The following is a 16,738-nucleotide window of genomic DNA, read 5'->3' on the forward strand; positions in this document are numbered from 1 at the left end:
CACAGCTAATATGTATCTGAGCTGGAGTTTGACTTAAAACCAAGACTGGAACCAAAGCCTTGATGCCTTTTCCAGATAAAAATCCGAGGCTCCCAGGGGCTCCCGGGGAATGAGGGCAAATGGCTCTGCATGTGGCGACATACTGAGTTCATGGTGCCACCGATGGTGTGGACACTGGTGAACCCCCCCTGGCCCCCCTACTTCTATCCCCAGCTGGCCTCTTTCCCGCACTCCAGCGGAAGGCACCATGATCTTCCCCCCGATCTGGTTTCCAGGGCTCCATCTCCTATCTCCTCCAGGCAAGCGCCCAGCCACCTCTCCCTCAACATTTTGGCCACACCTGAACTAAGAAGTGAATTAAGTGCTAGAGAGCATGAAGGGCTAGGGGTGAGTTCACCATCCCACCTTCCTCATGGACCTAGGGTAAACTGAGGCCTTGAGCTCACTGGTCTGGCCTAGTCGACACTCACCTCCTCTTTTGGCCTCCAGTGTCTTGGCCTGGCTTGTAGTTAAGCCTTCCTCGGTTAATGGGGAAGCCCCCTTTTGGGGAAGTCAGGAGAAGCCACAGTGATTACACTGTGACCAGAACAGGCCAAAAATAAAGAGCAGGGAGAGACTTCCTAGTATATAAAAGCGCACCCCACCCAACCATCTATAGGACACAGACTCAGCACAAATAAAAACCCAGGATCACAGGAAATGGGTGACTGTATTTTAATAAATCAAAGTCTGGAATCCTAAGCCTTAGACAATTCCTTAGGAAATTCCAGGAAAGACAGTCAGTCGAGTGCACATTCACTTATCTCCTCGTATACTCTTATGCGTGCTGAGGTTCCCGGTTTGTGGAGGGGAAGGGAGCACAGCAGGGCAAGCTAAACTCCTCAGATAAGACCGAGTTGAGGGCGGCGTGAATTAACGAGAACTACTCCAATGAAACTCCATGTTGCTACAAAATGTTGTGTTCTGATTTGCCGTCACAGTAACCTGAAATAGAGGAGACAGTCGTTGAACACAGAAAGCTGGCCCCCGTGTTCAGTGCACACAGCGAATATCGTGATGGCCTTAGGGCTTGGCTGTGTTCAAATTGTTCGTTGTAAGGTCACAATTAGAGGTGGCTGTGATTCAGAGGCACCCTCCAGGCTCTTCCCGAACTCTCTGGGGTCTAGAGGGGATGGCGAGCATAGGATCTGCTGTCTGAAAGTCTTCCTTTTCCTTGTCTTAAATTCACCTCACTGTATTTCGAAGGATCAGGGACACATTCTCCTATTCCGGGAAGTGGGGGCCAAATCAGCCTGGCCTCAGCAGCTGTGTGGGTGGCTTTATGGAATGTTCACCGTGTCCTGTGTCAGGTGTCACCAGGCAGTGCCACAGGGGGCTTCAGGTCACAGAACAACCTTGGTTTGCATCCAGCTCAGCTGCTTGTGGGAGACCTTGGGCAGCCTGCGTGATCTTTCTTTGCCTGTGTTTTCTCATCGGTAGAGCGTGGATAATGAGAGTATGTATGTCCCAAGGTGCTCTGAAGGCTGGGGGGTGGTAATGCCGGTAAATGGCATGGCGTGGGGACTGGCTGTGGTGAGATCCTTCCCCGCCCTACATTTAGGCTGCGCCCAGGATGAAGCATCAAAAGCTTGCTTTTTTAAATGTTTTTGTTTTGGGTTCCTATCTGTTGTGTGTCGTGTGGGCCAGCTAGTTAGAGGACCAACAGAAAAGTTCAGTTTTGCTATTTTTCTGCATTTTAGCAGTACCTATTTGGACTTCGAAACTCACTTTCCTTTGGGAGTGAGGGAGTGTCGTTTCAAAACAGACTGCGCACTTTCCTCCAGAACGTTGTTGGTTTTTAAATCAAGATCCGACAAAGGTAACATCTATAAAAAGATTCAATAATTGTTCCAGGGAATCTCAAAAAACGTAAGTGAGGAAGTCCAGTGAGGCAATTTCATGGTAATTTAGTTCCATGTGAGAAAAAGAGCATTTGTTGAAATGGTTCTATTTTGAACTTTGCTATGGTGATGTCTCTCTTTCACTTTTTACGCCAAAGGCCACGTTTGCTGCCCGGCCCTTCACTGGCGTCACTGAATCTCTGGACAATGTGAATTCAGTCAAATGGTTTTTTGGGGCAGCGGAGCCAGGGATAAAATCAAGTGGCCGGATGCCTGGGTGGCTCAGTTGGTTAAAGCGGCTGCTTTCGGCTCAGGTCATGATCCTAGCGTCCTGGGATCGAGTCCCATATCAGGCTCCTTGCTCGGCAGGAAGCCTGCTTCTCCCTCTGCCTCTGCCTACCTCTCTGCCTACTTGTGATATTTCTCTCTCTGTCTCTCTCTCTCTCTGACAAATAAATAAAAATAAAATCTTTTAAAAAAAAAAATCAAGTGGCCACAGGTCAGGGCTAGGGGAGCAGATAAAAAGGAAGCGCCTGTCTTCCGCAGCTTTACCCCATTAAAAGTGCCCGGCTTTCCCCCCACTCCTTCTGAAACAGTACCATGAAAAATCTGGTCAAGAAGGACCAAGATGGGACGCCTGGGTGGCTTAGTCGGTTAAGCGTCTGCCTTCGGCTCAGGTCATGATCCTGGGGTCCTGGGGTTGAGTCCCACATCGGGCTCCTTGATCAGCAGGAAGTCTGCTTCTTCCTCTACCCTGCCCCCAACCCCCGCTCACGCTCTCTCTCTCAAATAAATAAAATCTTAGAAAATTGTAAAAGAAGGAGCAAACTAGGTCCCATGGGGTTTCTCGGACTCCCTGTTTTCTCCTGCACACAGGCCCAAATGCACTGCCCGCTGACCCCACAGGGAGAGTCAGCAGCGCCCTGCTCCCCGCCGCCCACTCACCGTTGTGGACGATCAGCCTGTACTGTCTGGCCAGGCAGATCTCCTCCTGCCTCTGCCGCACGATCCTCTGCACTTGCGGGGGAAGGCCGTGGGGGTCGCGGGAAAACACGAAGGAGTAGCTGTCAGCACAGGTGCCGTCCAGGTTCAGGAGGCGGCAGGAGTACTGCACGGCGTAGGTGTCGTAGTCCGTGTCGATGATCCAGTGGTCATCGTCTGCAAGCCAGAGAGCCACAGATCCAGTGCCTCTCCCCGGGCAGGCTCAGGGGTCAGGGGAATACCCACCTCGAGAAACCAGCGCCTTCCTGAAACTGGTTTCATTTCTTTAGGAAGCAGGAGGCAACAGAGAATTCTGATGGCTTTCACCAAATTGGGAGGACATAGAAAAGAACCCTGGGGTCAGGAGGGGGGAAGGGGACGCTTGTTCACTTAAATGATCATCTCTCACCCTGACAATAAATGTTCTATATCTGTCCAAAGAACAACTGAGAATGCGAGCCCACTGAAACCGTAAAACAGACCTTCCTACTGCGGTCTTCTCCATCTAGTCGCCAACATCTGTGCTTTTGTGGCTGACGTCTGATGGCCGTCAGCTTCGGTCTCGCTGCCCTCCTGCCCCTCCATCCACGGGAGGATGCGTCACGGCTACCCTGCGCCAGCCTAATTCTGCTTGGTGCCCTCACTCCCTTCTCCGCGCTGGCAAAGAGAGTGGTTTTTGTGTCGAGGGTACAAGAGGCCCACCCTCCGGCACCACACGGTCCTTCTCAGAGCCTGTACTTTTCGGATCTCCCCGGGTAGAGGCAGAGCTGAGCCCCCAAAGAATTCAGGTTCCATTCATTCCTGAGGCCGGGAGGGAAGCCGGGAAGAAGTGTACGCAGAGGTGGTATAAGCGTGAGCAAAGGCAGGATGAGAAATAATGTTAATAAGAACGTACGCTGGAGAGACTGGCGCTGGAGAAGCAGCAATGCTCAAGTGTATCCAGACACCTCAGACGTGGTAAAAAAGTGGCACATCTCTACTTAATTTGACGTTCTCATTGACACAGAACCAAGGCGGGGCCTTCCTGAGCTCCTAATTATGTATCAGTCACCGTGTAGACAGATCCGTGTTTTCTCAGTCATCCCTCACGCCTACCCAGAAGTGCACGCTGTTATTTCTATTTTACCCAGGGGGAAACTGAGGCACAGAGAAAGTAAGTAAGTTACTCAAGACCACAAGGAGCAGAACAGAACCGGAGCCCACATACCTAACGTCTCCACCACACTGTCTCCAGGCAGTAAGTAAGAAAAAAGAAACAAATGCCTCTATGCTTCTCTCTCATGCCCAGGCCGGGAAGCAGGAGATGGTCTCTGCTCTATGTTGGTTCCACGTGGGAGGAATGCAGAGGAACCTGGGTCCCCCAGCATCCAAGGCCATAAGGGAGGCCTCTCTTGCCCACCTTAAGTCACCTCTTGGCTTTGAGAACCCCTGGAGTGCCAGCTGAGGAGGGGTTGGGCCCGAACTCAGGCCTGCGGGACAGCTGCCCAGGAGTGGGTCCTGGAGCCCCTAGTTTGGCTCCCTCCAGGCTCCCCAGGAGGAAGAATGAGACACCACTGTACCTCCCAGGCTTTCCCACAGGAGAGTGTTAGAGGCCAGAGCTGGGGGGGGGGGCTGACACATGACCGCTCTGTTATTCATCAGACGGGCCAGGAACAGAAGCCATGGGGCCGTCTTCTGGGCCTCACCCTAACCACGGGCTCCCCTCACAGGCTCCTGAGCCTCTGGGCCGTCTTCCTCCTCAGCAAATGAAGTCATTTCTTCCTTGGTGGTGGGGCTCAGTGTGTCAGCCGGAGGCGCCCCAGCAGCCTACCCCTCAGACACACATGTACTCTTCTTTGAAATGTTACCCCGATTCATGATCGAGGCAGCTATTAGCTCAGCCAATCGGCGGCTTCATTTCCTTTTTCCAAGATTGTTGCCAGGAGTGAATTCTGACATAAGAACTAAGTAACTTTTAATGCTTGGTTTTAAGAAAATGGACTACTGTTCTTCACTTTAAAAGAAAGGCCTAAGTTTGGTTTGGTTTATCTCCAGGCTCATTTTGGCTAAATAGTTCAAAGACAACGAAGAATTCAAATCCTAACAATCTTTACTAGACTCTCCTGGGATGGGAGATGAGCTGCCTGAGTGCCCCGTGAAAGAAGGAACTTGGTCATCCCAGCCCCAAATTCTTTGGATTGAATTATCTAGAGCAGTTTCTTAAGCTTCATTGTGCAGAAGGAGCATTCCTAAGGATCACAGGAAACCTACAGACTCCGGGGTTCCACCCCCAAGACTTTCCGCTTCAGTAAGTCTGGGTTTGGGCTCACAAATCTACACTTTTCACAAGCAACCAGCTGATCTATCTAGAAGTAGGTGGTCCAGGGGCCCTGGCTTCGAGAAACTGCTGTAGACAAGCAGGCCCATGTTATTTAGCCTGCAAAGGTCTCTTTACCAGCAGAGGGACAGGCTTTATCCAGAAAACAAAGGACAGTCTTAGTCCAGGTCTTTCAGGAGAGGCCCAAAACAATGATGATCAAAGCTGATATTTTCTGAACGCTTATTATGCATCAACCTAAGCGTTTTTCATGCATTACCTTAATGTGTCCTCCCAACAATCTTAGGAAACAGGGGCCATTCTCTATCTCCACTCCACAGATCAGGAAGTCAAAGTTCAGAGAGGCTAGTCAGTGATGAAACCTGTGTTCAACCAAGACCGGTTGACGGCGGCACTCCATAACCCCCGAGACATCCTGTTTGCTGCTGGTGGAGCAGGGACAGAAGGAGGCCAGTACAGAACGCGCCCCAGGCTGGGGCAGCAAGCCAGGTCTGAGTCTGCCGACACTGAAATTTAATATTCAACTGTGGAAATATATTACACTTAATTTTCAAATGATATGACTTAGGGATTTAGATTAAGGGAGCATTTGTGCCCAAGTTATTTTCTCTGCTAAAGCGTACCTCATTTTAAACACACCTGTTTGGTGAAAGGCAGCACATGTAGAAGGCGAGAGACCGCGAATGCAGGCCGCTCTCTGAGGCCTCAGGCCCTCCCAACCAAGTCAGGGTTTAATGCCAGACCAAGGTCAAGGAAGAAAAAGATTGGCACAAGGAGAGAAAGCAGGATTTTGTCGAAGCCCCACCCACACACCCCCAAAGCACGGAAAACACAGAAAGTCTGAAGCATCAGATCATACAGTTTGTGGGCTACTTAGAAAACAGAGCGACGGCTCATGCCCTTTCTCATGCCTTGGGCAAAGAGGTGTCACATAGGGCCACTAAGTAGCCACGTGGCCCTGGGCCAGTCACTTGGCTAACAGAGACGTCAGTTTCTTCATTTGGAAAATGAGAGGCTTGAACGGCAGGTCTCTATGGGACCCCTCATCCTGTGCCCAGAAGATAAAATATGATTTTTACCCAAAGCCCGGATACTATACACTTAGAGAGGACACATGTCTCCGACCCCACTCTGACTCTCTACAGGTTGCCTCACTGCATCCACCTAAGGCAGCAACATGAGGCAGGCACTACGATCACCTCCTCTGCAGAGGGGGAGACTGAGGCACAGAGAGGACAAGGAACACCCGAGTTCTCACAGGTGGCAGGTGGAGTTAGGATCTGCACTCGGGCTGTCTGAGTTGAGACCCACGTGCTCGGCCACGCACAGCCCTGCTGCTTTCTGAAAGGGGACCTTGAAAGGAATTAAGTTCTGAGCCTTCCCTGTTGTAGTCGCCCCACTGAATATCTGCAGCCATCACTTTCCAGATTTCAATAGTTTGGGGTTTTTTTCCCTCCAAATGAAATCCTGGATTGAATCTCAGTCTACCAGAGGTAAGAACAAAACGAATCTGGTTTGGTAGGAAGAGGAGGAGAAAAGAGGCAAACCTCACTTCCTCATTGGGACAACTTCCTACCTTCCCAAATGCACTACCCGTGGAACCCTAGTCCTCTCAGAAGTACATCTTAAAAATGCAAGAGAATTATGTGTTTACATTTACTAAAAGTCAATACTCTTATATCCCCAGTATTGATTTTCATTATCAGAAAAGTGTACCTTTCACACTAAATGAATCATTCTAGCAAGTTTTGCTACATTATTTGAAATGATTTTTACTTCTTACCTGGGAGTCGGAACCCCTGGCTTTTGACACTGGGTCCCACAAACTTGTATGACCATGGGCAGATCATTACTTTCTCTTGGTCTCAGTTTACTCATCTGTATATTGAAGCCCCTTTGTAGGGTTAACTCTCCATCTCTAAGATCCCATGATATGTCCCGCCTGGCCTACCTTATTCTTTAGGTACCAAAGAGATTCCAGATTTGAAACTTAAGGGAAATGCAAAGAAAGTAGAAAGGGCATGTAGATGGTGTGTTCTTAGGATCAGCCCAAATTATAGAATGCCTTTCTGAGCATCTTCAACACCCTGTCCCCCATCTGCGTTCGGTGCTTAGAAGAAGGGAAGAGGTCAGTACCACCCAGAACGCTATGCCTGGCTCAGTATCTCAGCATCTGCAGGTAGGGCACCCAGGAGTGGGCCAAACCTATGCACAATGCTCCCTACATCCTTGAATGAGGGTCTCCCAGCCTCTGCTGGGGGTCCCGGAGTAATCAAGCTGGTCCAGGGATTCAATCCAATGAAATGGAGGAAATACAAAACCAGGTAGAGGGGCGATGTGGGTGGGTCTTGGGGAGGTGCGACGGCTGAGCATGAAGACACACCTTGGCACAGTGGGCTGGACATGAAAAGGGCAGAAGGAGGTCACTGACAAGCCCAAAGTTCCTTCTGAGTGTGGGCCAGGCGTTTGGAGCTGAAGGTGAAAGGTGGGCCAGGAAGGGGACCTCACTAGTCCCAGTCTCACCTCCTGACCTCAGGCCCTGCTGAGGGTTCCTGCCACGGGCAGACCATTCTTTTCCAGGCTGCCACTGGAGAAGAATCCCAGCAATTTGGTCAGGTATGACCCCCATCCCCAGAGACGGTTCCATTGAACTGACTACTCACTTCCTTTCTGGAGAAAGGACGCTACGCCCCAGTACTTCATCTTGAACTTAGCAGGGTCCTCTGTGTCTGTGAAGGTGCCCACCATGTCTGCGCACACGTCCCAGTTACTGCAAAAGCCAAGGAGATCCTAAGCCAGGCCTGCAAAGGGCTTTTCCCTCCATCCCACCCTGAAGGCCCCCTCCCTCCCCAGTCCGGGTTTCGTGCTCAGCCGGGGGTTGGGGGAGCGGGGACTCTGACTTCAAAAGACGGACTCGGCCCTTGGCCGTGGCGCTCATCTGGCCATTCTCATCCACGGAGAACTGGGCGATGATGTTGTCCTGCAGAAAGAGGCCCTCGGGGTCCTTCTTGGCCATGGCGTACCAGGTCCCGGCGAACTGCGAAAGAGGCGAGCGCAGGGTTTGGGGACACGGCATGCACGCCCGGCCGCCGGGGAGGGAGAACGCGGGGAACCGGGGACCGCGGCCACGGGGCCGCCCGGCCGATACCTACGCGAGCCTTGTCGAAGTTCTCCTTGACTCGGAAGCTGCTCACCCGGCAGTCGCGCTCCGCCCGGGCGCTGCCCAGCACCGCCAGCAGCACGAGAGCCCACACCCACGCCATCGTGCCGGGTGTCCTTCCTGCGGGGACCGCGCGCCATGAGCTTCTGGCCGCGGCCCCCGACCCTGTCCGCCCACGCCCGCGCCCCCGCCCCAGACCCGGACCCTGGACCTGGACCCAGGCACTGCCCCGACCCCGGCCCCCGGCCGCCCGGCCGCCAGGCCGCCGCTCACCGCCCGGAGCTGCGCGCAAGCCTGGCCGCGGCGTCGGGCACGCGTGGAGCCAGGGAAGCAAGCGCGCCGCCGGGGGCCGCCGGGCCGCTTTATAGCCGGGGCGGGAGGGGGTCGCGCTTTCGTAACGGCCGGGGTGAAAGACCGAGGGGAGGCGCCGGGTCGGCCGGCCAGGACTTGCATAACGCGCCCTGACTCACCGCCGCCCGGGCGCGGGGAGGGTCCCCTTGGGCGGGAGCCGCACTTCCAGGGCCGCCGCGGGCGGTGCAGGGGCCGCGCGGGGTGGCCTCGGCCGAGCCCAGCTCCCCACGGCGCCGAGCCACGGGAACAAGCCCTGGCCTGGTCTCTGGGTACCTGTGCCAGCGGCCGCCAGCTGCGGCCTGGGGTGGCCTTGGGGGCCCTCGACTGCTCTGGCGGGAGGCGCGAGTCGGTCTGGCGCGCGCACCGCGGCCTCCCAGAGAGCCTGGCCGGGTGATGCCGCCCGGTGCCTTAGCGCCCGCGCCCCGGCCCTGCCAGACCGGCCTCCCTGCCCTCTGAGGGCCGGTCGCGCAGGGGGTCGGGAATATTTCGGCCAAGTAGTTTTTAAAGGATGCATTTTACTCTTTCAGGAGAGTTGTGGTACCTTCTGAGTCAATATTTTTCTTTAGTTTCAACATCTTTAGAAGCATTAAAACCTTCCCTGTTAAATATTCTCCAGAAGCGCACCTGGGTCAGGGCAGGAAATGCTTTAGCAGCCTCGGTGGTCGCCTCCTTGCCGTGTGGCACTTCCGCTCAAACCACTCGCAAGCTCCACGACCACTTGTTTATGGTTTGCAAGGTCCTAGTGGAGTTTGTTTTGTTTTCAAAACAGCTAAGGTGAGTTCGCCTAAGGAGCGGACAAAGCAGGGAGGTCAATAAAATTCTGCAGGCAACGGTCAATTGAGTCAAAACGCCAGTGAGGGGTTATTTTGCCTGCGTGATGGCACAATTTACTGAGTGTCAGGATTGCAGGTCCTTTAATGGATCAAAGAAGTCACAAGGTGCAGCTTTTGGCTGAATGACTGTGGGTAGCCTAGCAGAGAAACAGGCGCCTTCCTCTAACTCTTTGGACATCTACCCGCCTGGTTCTCTGCCTGGTTCTCTGCTTCCACTTGCCACCTTCCCCTCCGTTCCTGCTTCTCAGCTGAGTGGTTAGAGGTTCCCCGTAATGCCAAGGATGGCGCATTTAACTCCTTCCTGCCCTGTTTCTGGCCAACCAGCTGACTGCTTAGGCCACTTTTATCCCAGGATGTATAATCCCAAATAGCTCCCCTAGGGACCACGTGTGGGGATACACCATGGTGTCGTGGGTGTGCTCTTGGTGGGAAGGGACCGTGGGGCATCTTTCTCCGGTCCAGTGCTTAGATCCCCTCCTCGACATCCCACAGTCCAGAAGGTCTTCCAGCTTCTCCTCCAACCACATCCAGTGATAGAGGGAGAGCCTGATTGCCTTTGGACAGTTATCACTGCCAGGAAATTCTCCCAATAGCCCCTCCCTTTCATCTGTTTCTTCTAGAACATATTCTGGTGGCCTTTGCACATGCTACAGAAATGTTGACGGAATAGAGGGAATTTCAGTGCATTGTTGTATTGATTGTTTTTGCAACATGTTTTTTCATTTACGTGTTAGATGTTTCAGAGGGGCTGTCTCTGCTCCTCCTTCTCTCTTTTAATGATAAATCATGAACCTTGATGTCCAGATGCCAGCGAAGAAAAACAGTTTATTTTGGCATTCTCTCTTGAATTTCTTCATGATTACAAATAGGTGAATACAGGTCAACTGATGTTTTTAGCTTCAGTACTTTGAAATTTGTCCTCATAAAATATTTTTTCATATGCGTGTATATGTATAATATAAACAGGAAAAAAATAAGTTCACAGTGACTACCTCCGTGCAATAGAATTAAGGACATTCGATTCATACTTTTTGTACTTTCCAAATTTTCCTGTGGCGAAACTGTTTAATCTGAAAACAAAACAAATATTCTGATTGCAAACATTTTTCTTTTTCTAACGATGAGATTTGTTTTAAATGACATCTTAATGGATGTAAGTGTGATTGTATATAATACACACAAAAGTTCATCTTCTGCCGTACTTCATGAACAGACTGGGATTCATTCATCTTGTTATCTGCCCCTCCCCCCAACTTTTCCATGAGATTTACCCTGACTTGCACTTACTAGATGCTCAACTAATAGATACGGACTTCATTTGTTTTATTGAAATTAATCACGTTAGGGTAAACTTCATAAAATATTCATTTAAAAAGATTTGGTCGGAGGTCTTTGTTTCTAAAATATAATTTCTCAGGGGGCACCTGGGTGGCTCAGTTGGTTAAGTGTCTGCCTTCAGCTCAGGTCATGATCCTGGGGTCCTGGGGTTGAGTCCCATGTTTGGCTCCCTGCTTCTCCCTCTCCCTCTGCCTCTCTCTCCACTCATATTCTCTCTCTCTCATGCTTGCTCGCTCTCAAATAAATAAAAAATCTTAAAAAAAATAAAATTTCTCGGAATTTAGCACTTGTAGCCGAGGTGGCTAGCTAGTCTTCCACCAAAAAATTTGCATTCCTCTTCCATGGTGTAGAGTTGTTGGGAAGATACTTCTCTGCCAGATGGAACCGCCCCCACTTCCTGTAGCTCTATAAAGCCACATGCCTCAGTGTGGTGGATGGAATGAGGACAAAAGTGCTGTGTGTCACTCCCAGACAGGACTTGTAAAAGTTTCCTGTCCAGTTAGCCGTGCTGTCCCTCTTGTCTTCTCTGCCAGCTGGTAGAGCCTCCATCAGCCTGGGACCCCACCATCTACTGACTTTCTGTGAATGAAAAATAAACTTCCATTGGATTAAGCTGCCAAGATTTGGGGTGGAGGGGACACCTGTAATAGAAGCTAGGGCCGCCTTACCGAATACAGCAGCAAGCAGGCCACTGGCTCCTGGGAAATAAGGGAAGATATGTTACCATCATTGAAAGGAGAGCTGATGCAAGAACTTTATGTCCTCGGCCTCATAAAAATGAAACATTTCAAACCAAGCTCCATTTTGTGCAAACTGATATTTACATGCACATCCTGACAGAAAGGCCAAGGAAAATGCAAAACAAGGAAATGGGGTAGCATTTATCTTCTGACTACATTTAAAAGATGCCAAAATAATTGGTGGAAAAATGAAAAGATTATTCGGCCAACTTTTTCAGGTACAAAGAGTCAAACTAATTTCTTTAATAAGGCTTCCTTCAGTGGTTACAAAGCCATCAGACAGGGTCCTCAGTTTAGGGGGAGATCACGTGGATCCCACCAAGTGAGTATATATATAAATAAAGTTCCTTACAGGAAACGTCTTTGGATATTCCCCTAGAGCAGCCAGTATGATGTATTGTGCACCTCATGGGTACCCTTTTTAATCTAACCCTACTTAAACTGACAGTTTTGGGATAGGTCACTATCACTTACTAGCTGTGTGACCTTGAGCTAGTTACTTAATTTCTCTGTGCTTTGATTTCTTGCCTGTAAAATAAAGACAATAATAGTACCTACTTCCTTGGGTTATTGGAAGAATTGAATGATGTAATATATGTAAGGGTCTTAGAACAGGACCTGGCACAGATTATATAATATAATGTTAGCTATTCTATGATCACTTTTTTTATTACCAATACCTTGTGGCTTATATTTCTAAAAATATTCTGAGTAAATGGAATGGAGTTTTCACATTGATCTGGTTATTGTTTCAGAGACTTTTATCTAAATAAATGATAATCAATGTCTGTAATATCTTAGAAATGCCTAAAAATTAAACAGTGACGTTCAACAAAGTCAATAAAACAATGAAGTTCAGCAACGAACAGTGAAGTTCAAAAAAGTCAACATGTATTGTGTAGCATTAGAAATTCATTCTAAGAGGTCTGTTTGGTAATTCAAAAAAATATATTATTTGTTTCTTACATTTTTTTTTCAGTGCCTCAGGCTGACCAGCCAGTAAGAGACACAAAGGTCTTGTGAGCTCACTCTTGAGATCCAGGAGGAAGGGCAATGAAGACAAGGGGATTCAGTCAAAGACAAGAAAAGGAGAGAGAGATTTGTATTCATGCTATAAGGCAGACTTCCAATATTTCCCTTTAAAAAGTCTTTGTCTTGGGGTACCTGGGGGCTCAGTTATTAAGCGTCTGCCTTCAGCTCAGGTCATGATCCCAGGGTCCTGGGATTGAGTCCTGCATCGGGCTCCCTGCTCAATGGAGAGTCTGCTTCTCCCTCTCCTAGTCCCCTGCTTGTGTTCCCTCTCTCACTGTGTCTCTCTCTGTCAAATAAAAAAATTTTTTTTTAAATCTCTCTTTATAAAATGTCACGCCGTAGGCAAAGTAGTCACCAGTGATCCCTTTGTCTTGCTTGTTTTTTCTAACTAATCAATTGCCTGCTCCTGTCAATTGTTGCCTAGAATTGGGTCTCACACTTGTCCCTTACTTTTTCATTCCGAAGCAACCTCACGTGTAGCCTATGAAGATAACCTTAAAAACTTTGTTTATGAATACATGAATTTGTTATGTAAATTATATATGTTCATTATAGATATTTGAGAAAAATCAGATAAACAAAAAAAGAAGGAAAAGATTAATGCATTGAATCCCATCACTCGGGAATAATCACTGTTACCATTTGGTACATGCACCTGGATGTGTGTGTATTAGTGTGGAATCATATTGCACAACTATCTTACAACCTACTGTATATCATAAATGTTTCTTCATATAAATAAATAGACTTTTACAGTAAGATTATTAATAAATGTAGCTCTCTATTCTGTGAATATAATGCTGTTTATTTCCTCAACCTCCTATTGTTGAAAATCTAGGCTATTTCTGATCTTTTACTTTTATAATTGTACTTTTGATGAATACCTTGGTAACTGCATTTTCACATACAGTCTTCTATTTCTGCAAGATAAATCTTTTTTTTTTTTTTTTTTTTTGACAGAGAGAGAAATAACAAGTAGGCAGAGAGGCAGGCAGAGAGGGGGAAGCAAGCTCCCTGCTGAGCAGAGAGCCTGATGCAGGGCTCCATCCCAGGAACCTGAGGTCATGACCTGAGCCAAAGGCAGAGGCTTAACCCACTGAGCCACCCAGGCGCCCTCTGCAAGATAAATTCTTAATAGCGGAATTGCAGGGTCGAAGTCCATACACATTTTTAGGGTATTTGATAATGAACCAAATGCAATGTAGCCTCTTAATCTTATTCCTACGTATAATGTTCCTTTTTTCCAACCCATCTTTCTAAGCACTATCAGATTAAGTTTGTAGAAAAGGACACTTAAAGTGTTTCTCCTTGTCCCTGCCCAAACTCTTTAGGGTCCAAAATCCTCAGCCCAGCTTCTGAGGTTCCTATAATCTGAGCCCATTACTCTACACCCCCATGCTATTGCTCTGCTGTTACTACCACCTGGAACACACCTCACTCCCACCCCCCATCTCTGCCCATTCTAGATAGGATCCCTTTTCTGCACTCTCATAGCCAAGTATATGGATCTCCCTTCCAGCATTTATCATATTCTGTTCCATACTTCATGGGTCTTTCTGTACTGCTCTCAGCTCCCTTCTCCACTAAGAGTGCTTGTGAAACTACAACCAAGGCTTTCTCATCCCTTGCATCCCCGGAGTACAAGTGTCACAGTAAGGATTGACCCAGCTGTACTGCGGTAACAGACAGTCCTCATCTCTGAAAGGCTAAAAAACGAGAAAGATTTCTTTCTCACTCATGCTACCTGTCCATCTCAGGTCAGCAGGGGGCTCTGTTCCAGGACATCCTCACTTGGAATCAGGAGACCCCTCCATCTGGAACTGATGTGGCAGCGGGGAGAATGGAGAGTTCAGGATCTTATGCTGGCAAGAAATTGTTCTTACCTGGAAGAGACATTTATGACCACAACCCGGAGGCAAAGCTTGTCACATGACCTTGCCAAGGGAAGAGGACAGAAAAAAAGAATCTTCCCATATAACTGGGAGGAGAAGAGAATCAGATGAGGGGGAACATGACATCTTTACCACAGAAGCTAATATGGCGGCTTGTTTATAATGGACAATCAATAGATAATGTGTTGAGAGAATGAGTGAACCACGAACCCACAAGTAGTTACAAAAACAAAAGAATGGTGACCAGAAACAGACTGTTTCATTTTAAAATTAATTTTCATTTTTATAAGTAGAGGAATGTTAACATCTATGGTTAGTTTGTTTTTCCTTTTTAGTGTATATCTGCGTATGGAATACAGATACGTGTTTTTTCCTCTCTCTGGGTATGAGGGAAGCGTGGAATTGGGGAATTGTGAGCACACAACATACTTTTGGTAGAAATTGGAACTGTGCCATGGTCACAGAAAGTAACTGGGTAGAAGTGTCCCAGACTGTGTTAGAATGTGATGGTCCCCTGGGAGAGGGTGACTGGGTTGACTCAACTCCTTTCTCTTAGAAGATATATCTCTGCATCATTTTAATTATAATGAGATGCTAATAGGATGTTACGCAGTTACTAGTACTCTGAGGAGGACCCTCTTGAGACTACACTGAGTGTGACAGAGGAAGGCACAAGAAAAGGTTTGCGCTTGGCAGGGTTCTTGAGGCGGCAAGCGAACTCAACCGTAAGAAGCCACACAGCTGGACAAATGCCAGTTTGAGTTCAGTTCCCCTGGGAAAAACGCGTTCCCACAAAGAACCTCTCGTTTACTCACCTAGAAGCTACAACCTCAGTGGATGTCGTTTTCTTTTCTGATAAGACTATTATCACTCTAGGGGCGCCTGGGTGGCTCAGTGGATTAAGCCGCTGCCTTCAGCTCAGGTCATGATCTCAGGGTCCTGGGATCGAGCCCCGCATGCAGGGAGCCTGCTTCCTCCTCTCTCTGCCTGCCTCTCTGCCTACTTGTGATCTCTCTCTCTGTCAAATAAATAAATAAAATCTTTAAAAAAAAAAGACTATTATCACTCTATCAAGGTAAGCTTGAAGTTTAACAAAGTAAATGAAACCCATGGGATTGCTGTCTTTGAAATGGACTTAAATGTGGGCCTAACACGAACTTTTAGAGTTCCGGTACCATGTGTGTTCATTTGAGAGAATCTGCCACAAGTTTACGTTGTTGTACTGAAATGCCAGAAGACCTCGCCGAAGTTTGAAATCAGCATTTAAATATTCAAGGAAATTGGTTCATGAAATGTGTTGTTTAACTTATTAGTTGTATAATAGTGTTTAAATATTTGGCAAAGTGTGTTTAATCAATGTAAAAGCTTAATAAACTAAATATTAAACACAACTAAGTGTTTTTCCATGCCTAACCCCACCGAGACATTAGAGATCCTAGCAACAGACAAGACAGGTTTTATCCACTAGATTTAACAGACTACGTCTTCAAGCAAAAATACGTGAGGCTGGCCATTACTGCTCAAAACAAAATCCAAACTGTGATGTGTGGCAGGAAGACCCAGTTAGCAGGTGCATTGGCTGTCTTTTACAATCATGTCTTTTGACAAGGATTATTGTTTACACTGTGGCTTGATTAGGCTTGGGTCACAGGCAAATGTTTTGCCATGTTCACCTTTCTAGAACAAGATTAAGGTTTGTTCCTTTAAAACACTCCCAAGGTCAAGGTTTGAAATGAGGGGAATTGAGAGGTGGTTTTAGAAAAAGGCCAGGCAACTTGGATGATGGTAGGACTTTTAAGAGAAGGAAAGATTAATATTTCACTTTATGTTGCACTGATGCTAAACCCTTCCGTCTCCCCCAAAGGCTCATTAAAGTTGCCATATAAATAAGCAAACCCTTCCAAGGTCTAATAGTTTCACCTCATATAGGTATCAAGAAAAAATGATTCAAAGTATCAATTGATGCTAATGTCCTATCATTAATGGGTACATTGATGATTCTCCCTTCAGTGATTTTTCTGGAATAGTCACCTCGACTTGCCACTTGCCTGGCTGATCTAAGATGTTCCGAGGACTTATGAGCTAAGAATGCTTAGGGATTTCATGTCCTGAAGAACTCTTTAATCCTGTGCTCCCTGAATCCTACTCTAAGCCAGACCTTCTGTCACAGCCCAGGAGCAGTTTTTTTGAAAGCTCTGCTGAGCAACCATTCTA

General features: G+C 48.0%; 1 protein-coding gene across 1 annotated transcript; it reads right to left on the bottom strand.

Annotated features, from left to right (window-relative positions):
- Positions 1–700: 700 nt before the first annotated feature.
- Positions 701–8,708, bottom strand: RBP4 (retinol binding protein 4). The gene is made up of 6 exons (XM_046028025.1): positions 8,612–8,708; positions 8,331–8,458; positions 8,079–8,215; positions 7,842–7,948; positions 2,826–3,038; positions 701–984 (listed from the first exon to the last, which is right to left on the bottom strand). The coding sequence occupies exons 2-6, from the start codon at positions 8,439–8,441 to the stop codon at positions 947–949; spliced, it is 606 nt and encodes a 201-aa protein (XP_045883981.1). The 5' UTR covers positions 8,442–8,458; positions 8,612–8,708; the 3' UTR covers positions 701–946.
- Positions 8,709–16,738: the final 8,030 nt, after the last annotated feature.

This window comes from Meles meles, chromosome 13, assembly GCF_922984935.1.
Source record: "Meles meles chromosome 13, mMelMel3.1 paternal haplotype, whole genome shotgun sequence".
NCBI classification, from domain to species: domain Eukaryota; kingdom Metazoa; phylum Chordata; class Mammalia; order Carnivora; family Mustelidae; genus Meles; species Meles meles.

Bases quoted from the DNA above. Each gene is read 5' to 3' on its own strand.
- RBP4 (XM_046028025.1), bottom strand. From the start codon at position 8,441: ATGGCGTGGGTGTGGGCTCTCGTGCTGCTGGCGGTGCTGGGCAGCGCC. The intron at 7,949-8,078 runs GTCAGAGTCCCC...TGGCTTTTGCAG, and splicing joins GGCCGAGTCCGTCTTTTGAA to TAACTGGGACGTGTGCGCAG. The intron at 3,039-7,841 runs GTGAGTAGTCAG...TCTGGCTTGCAG, and splicing joins GTCCTTTCTCCAGAAAGGAA to ACGATGACCACTGGATCATC.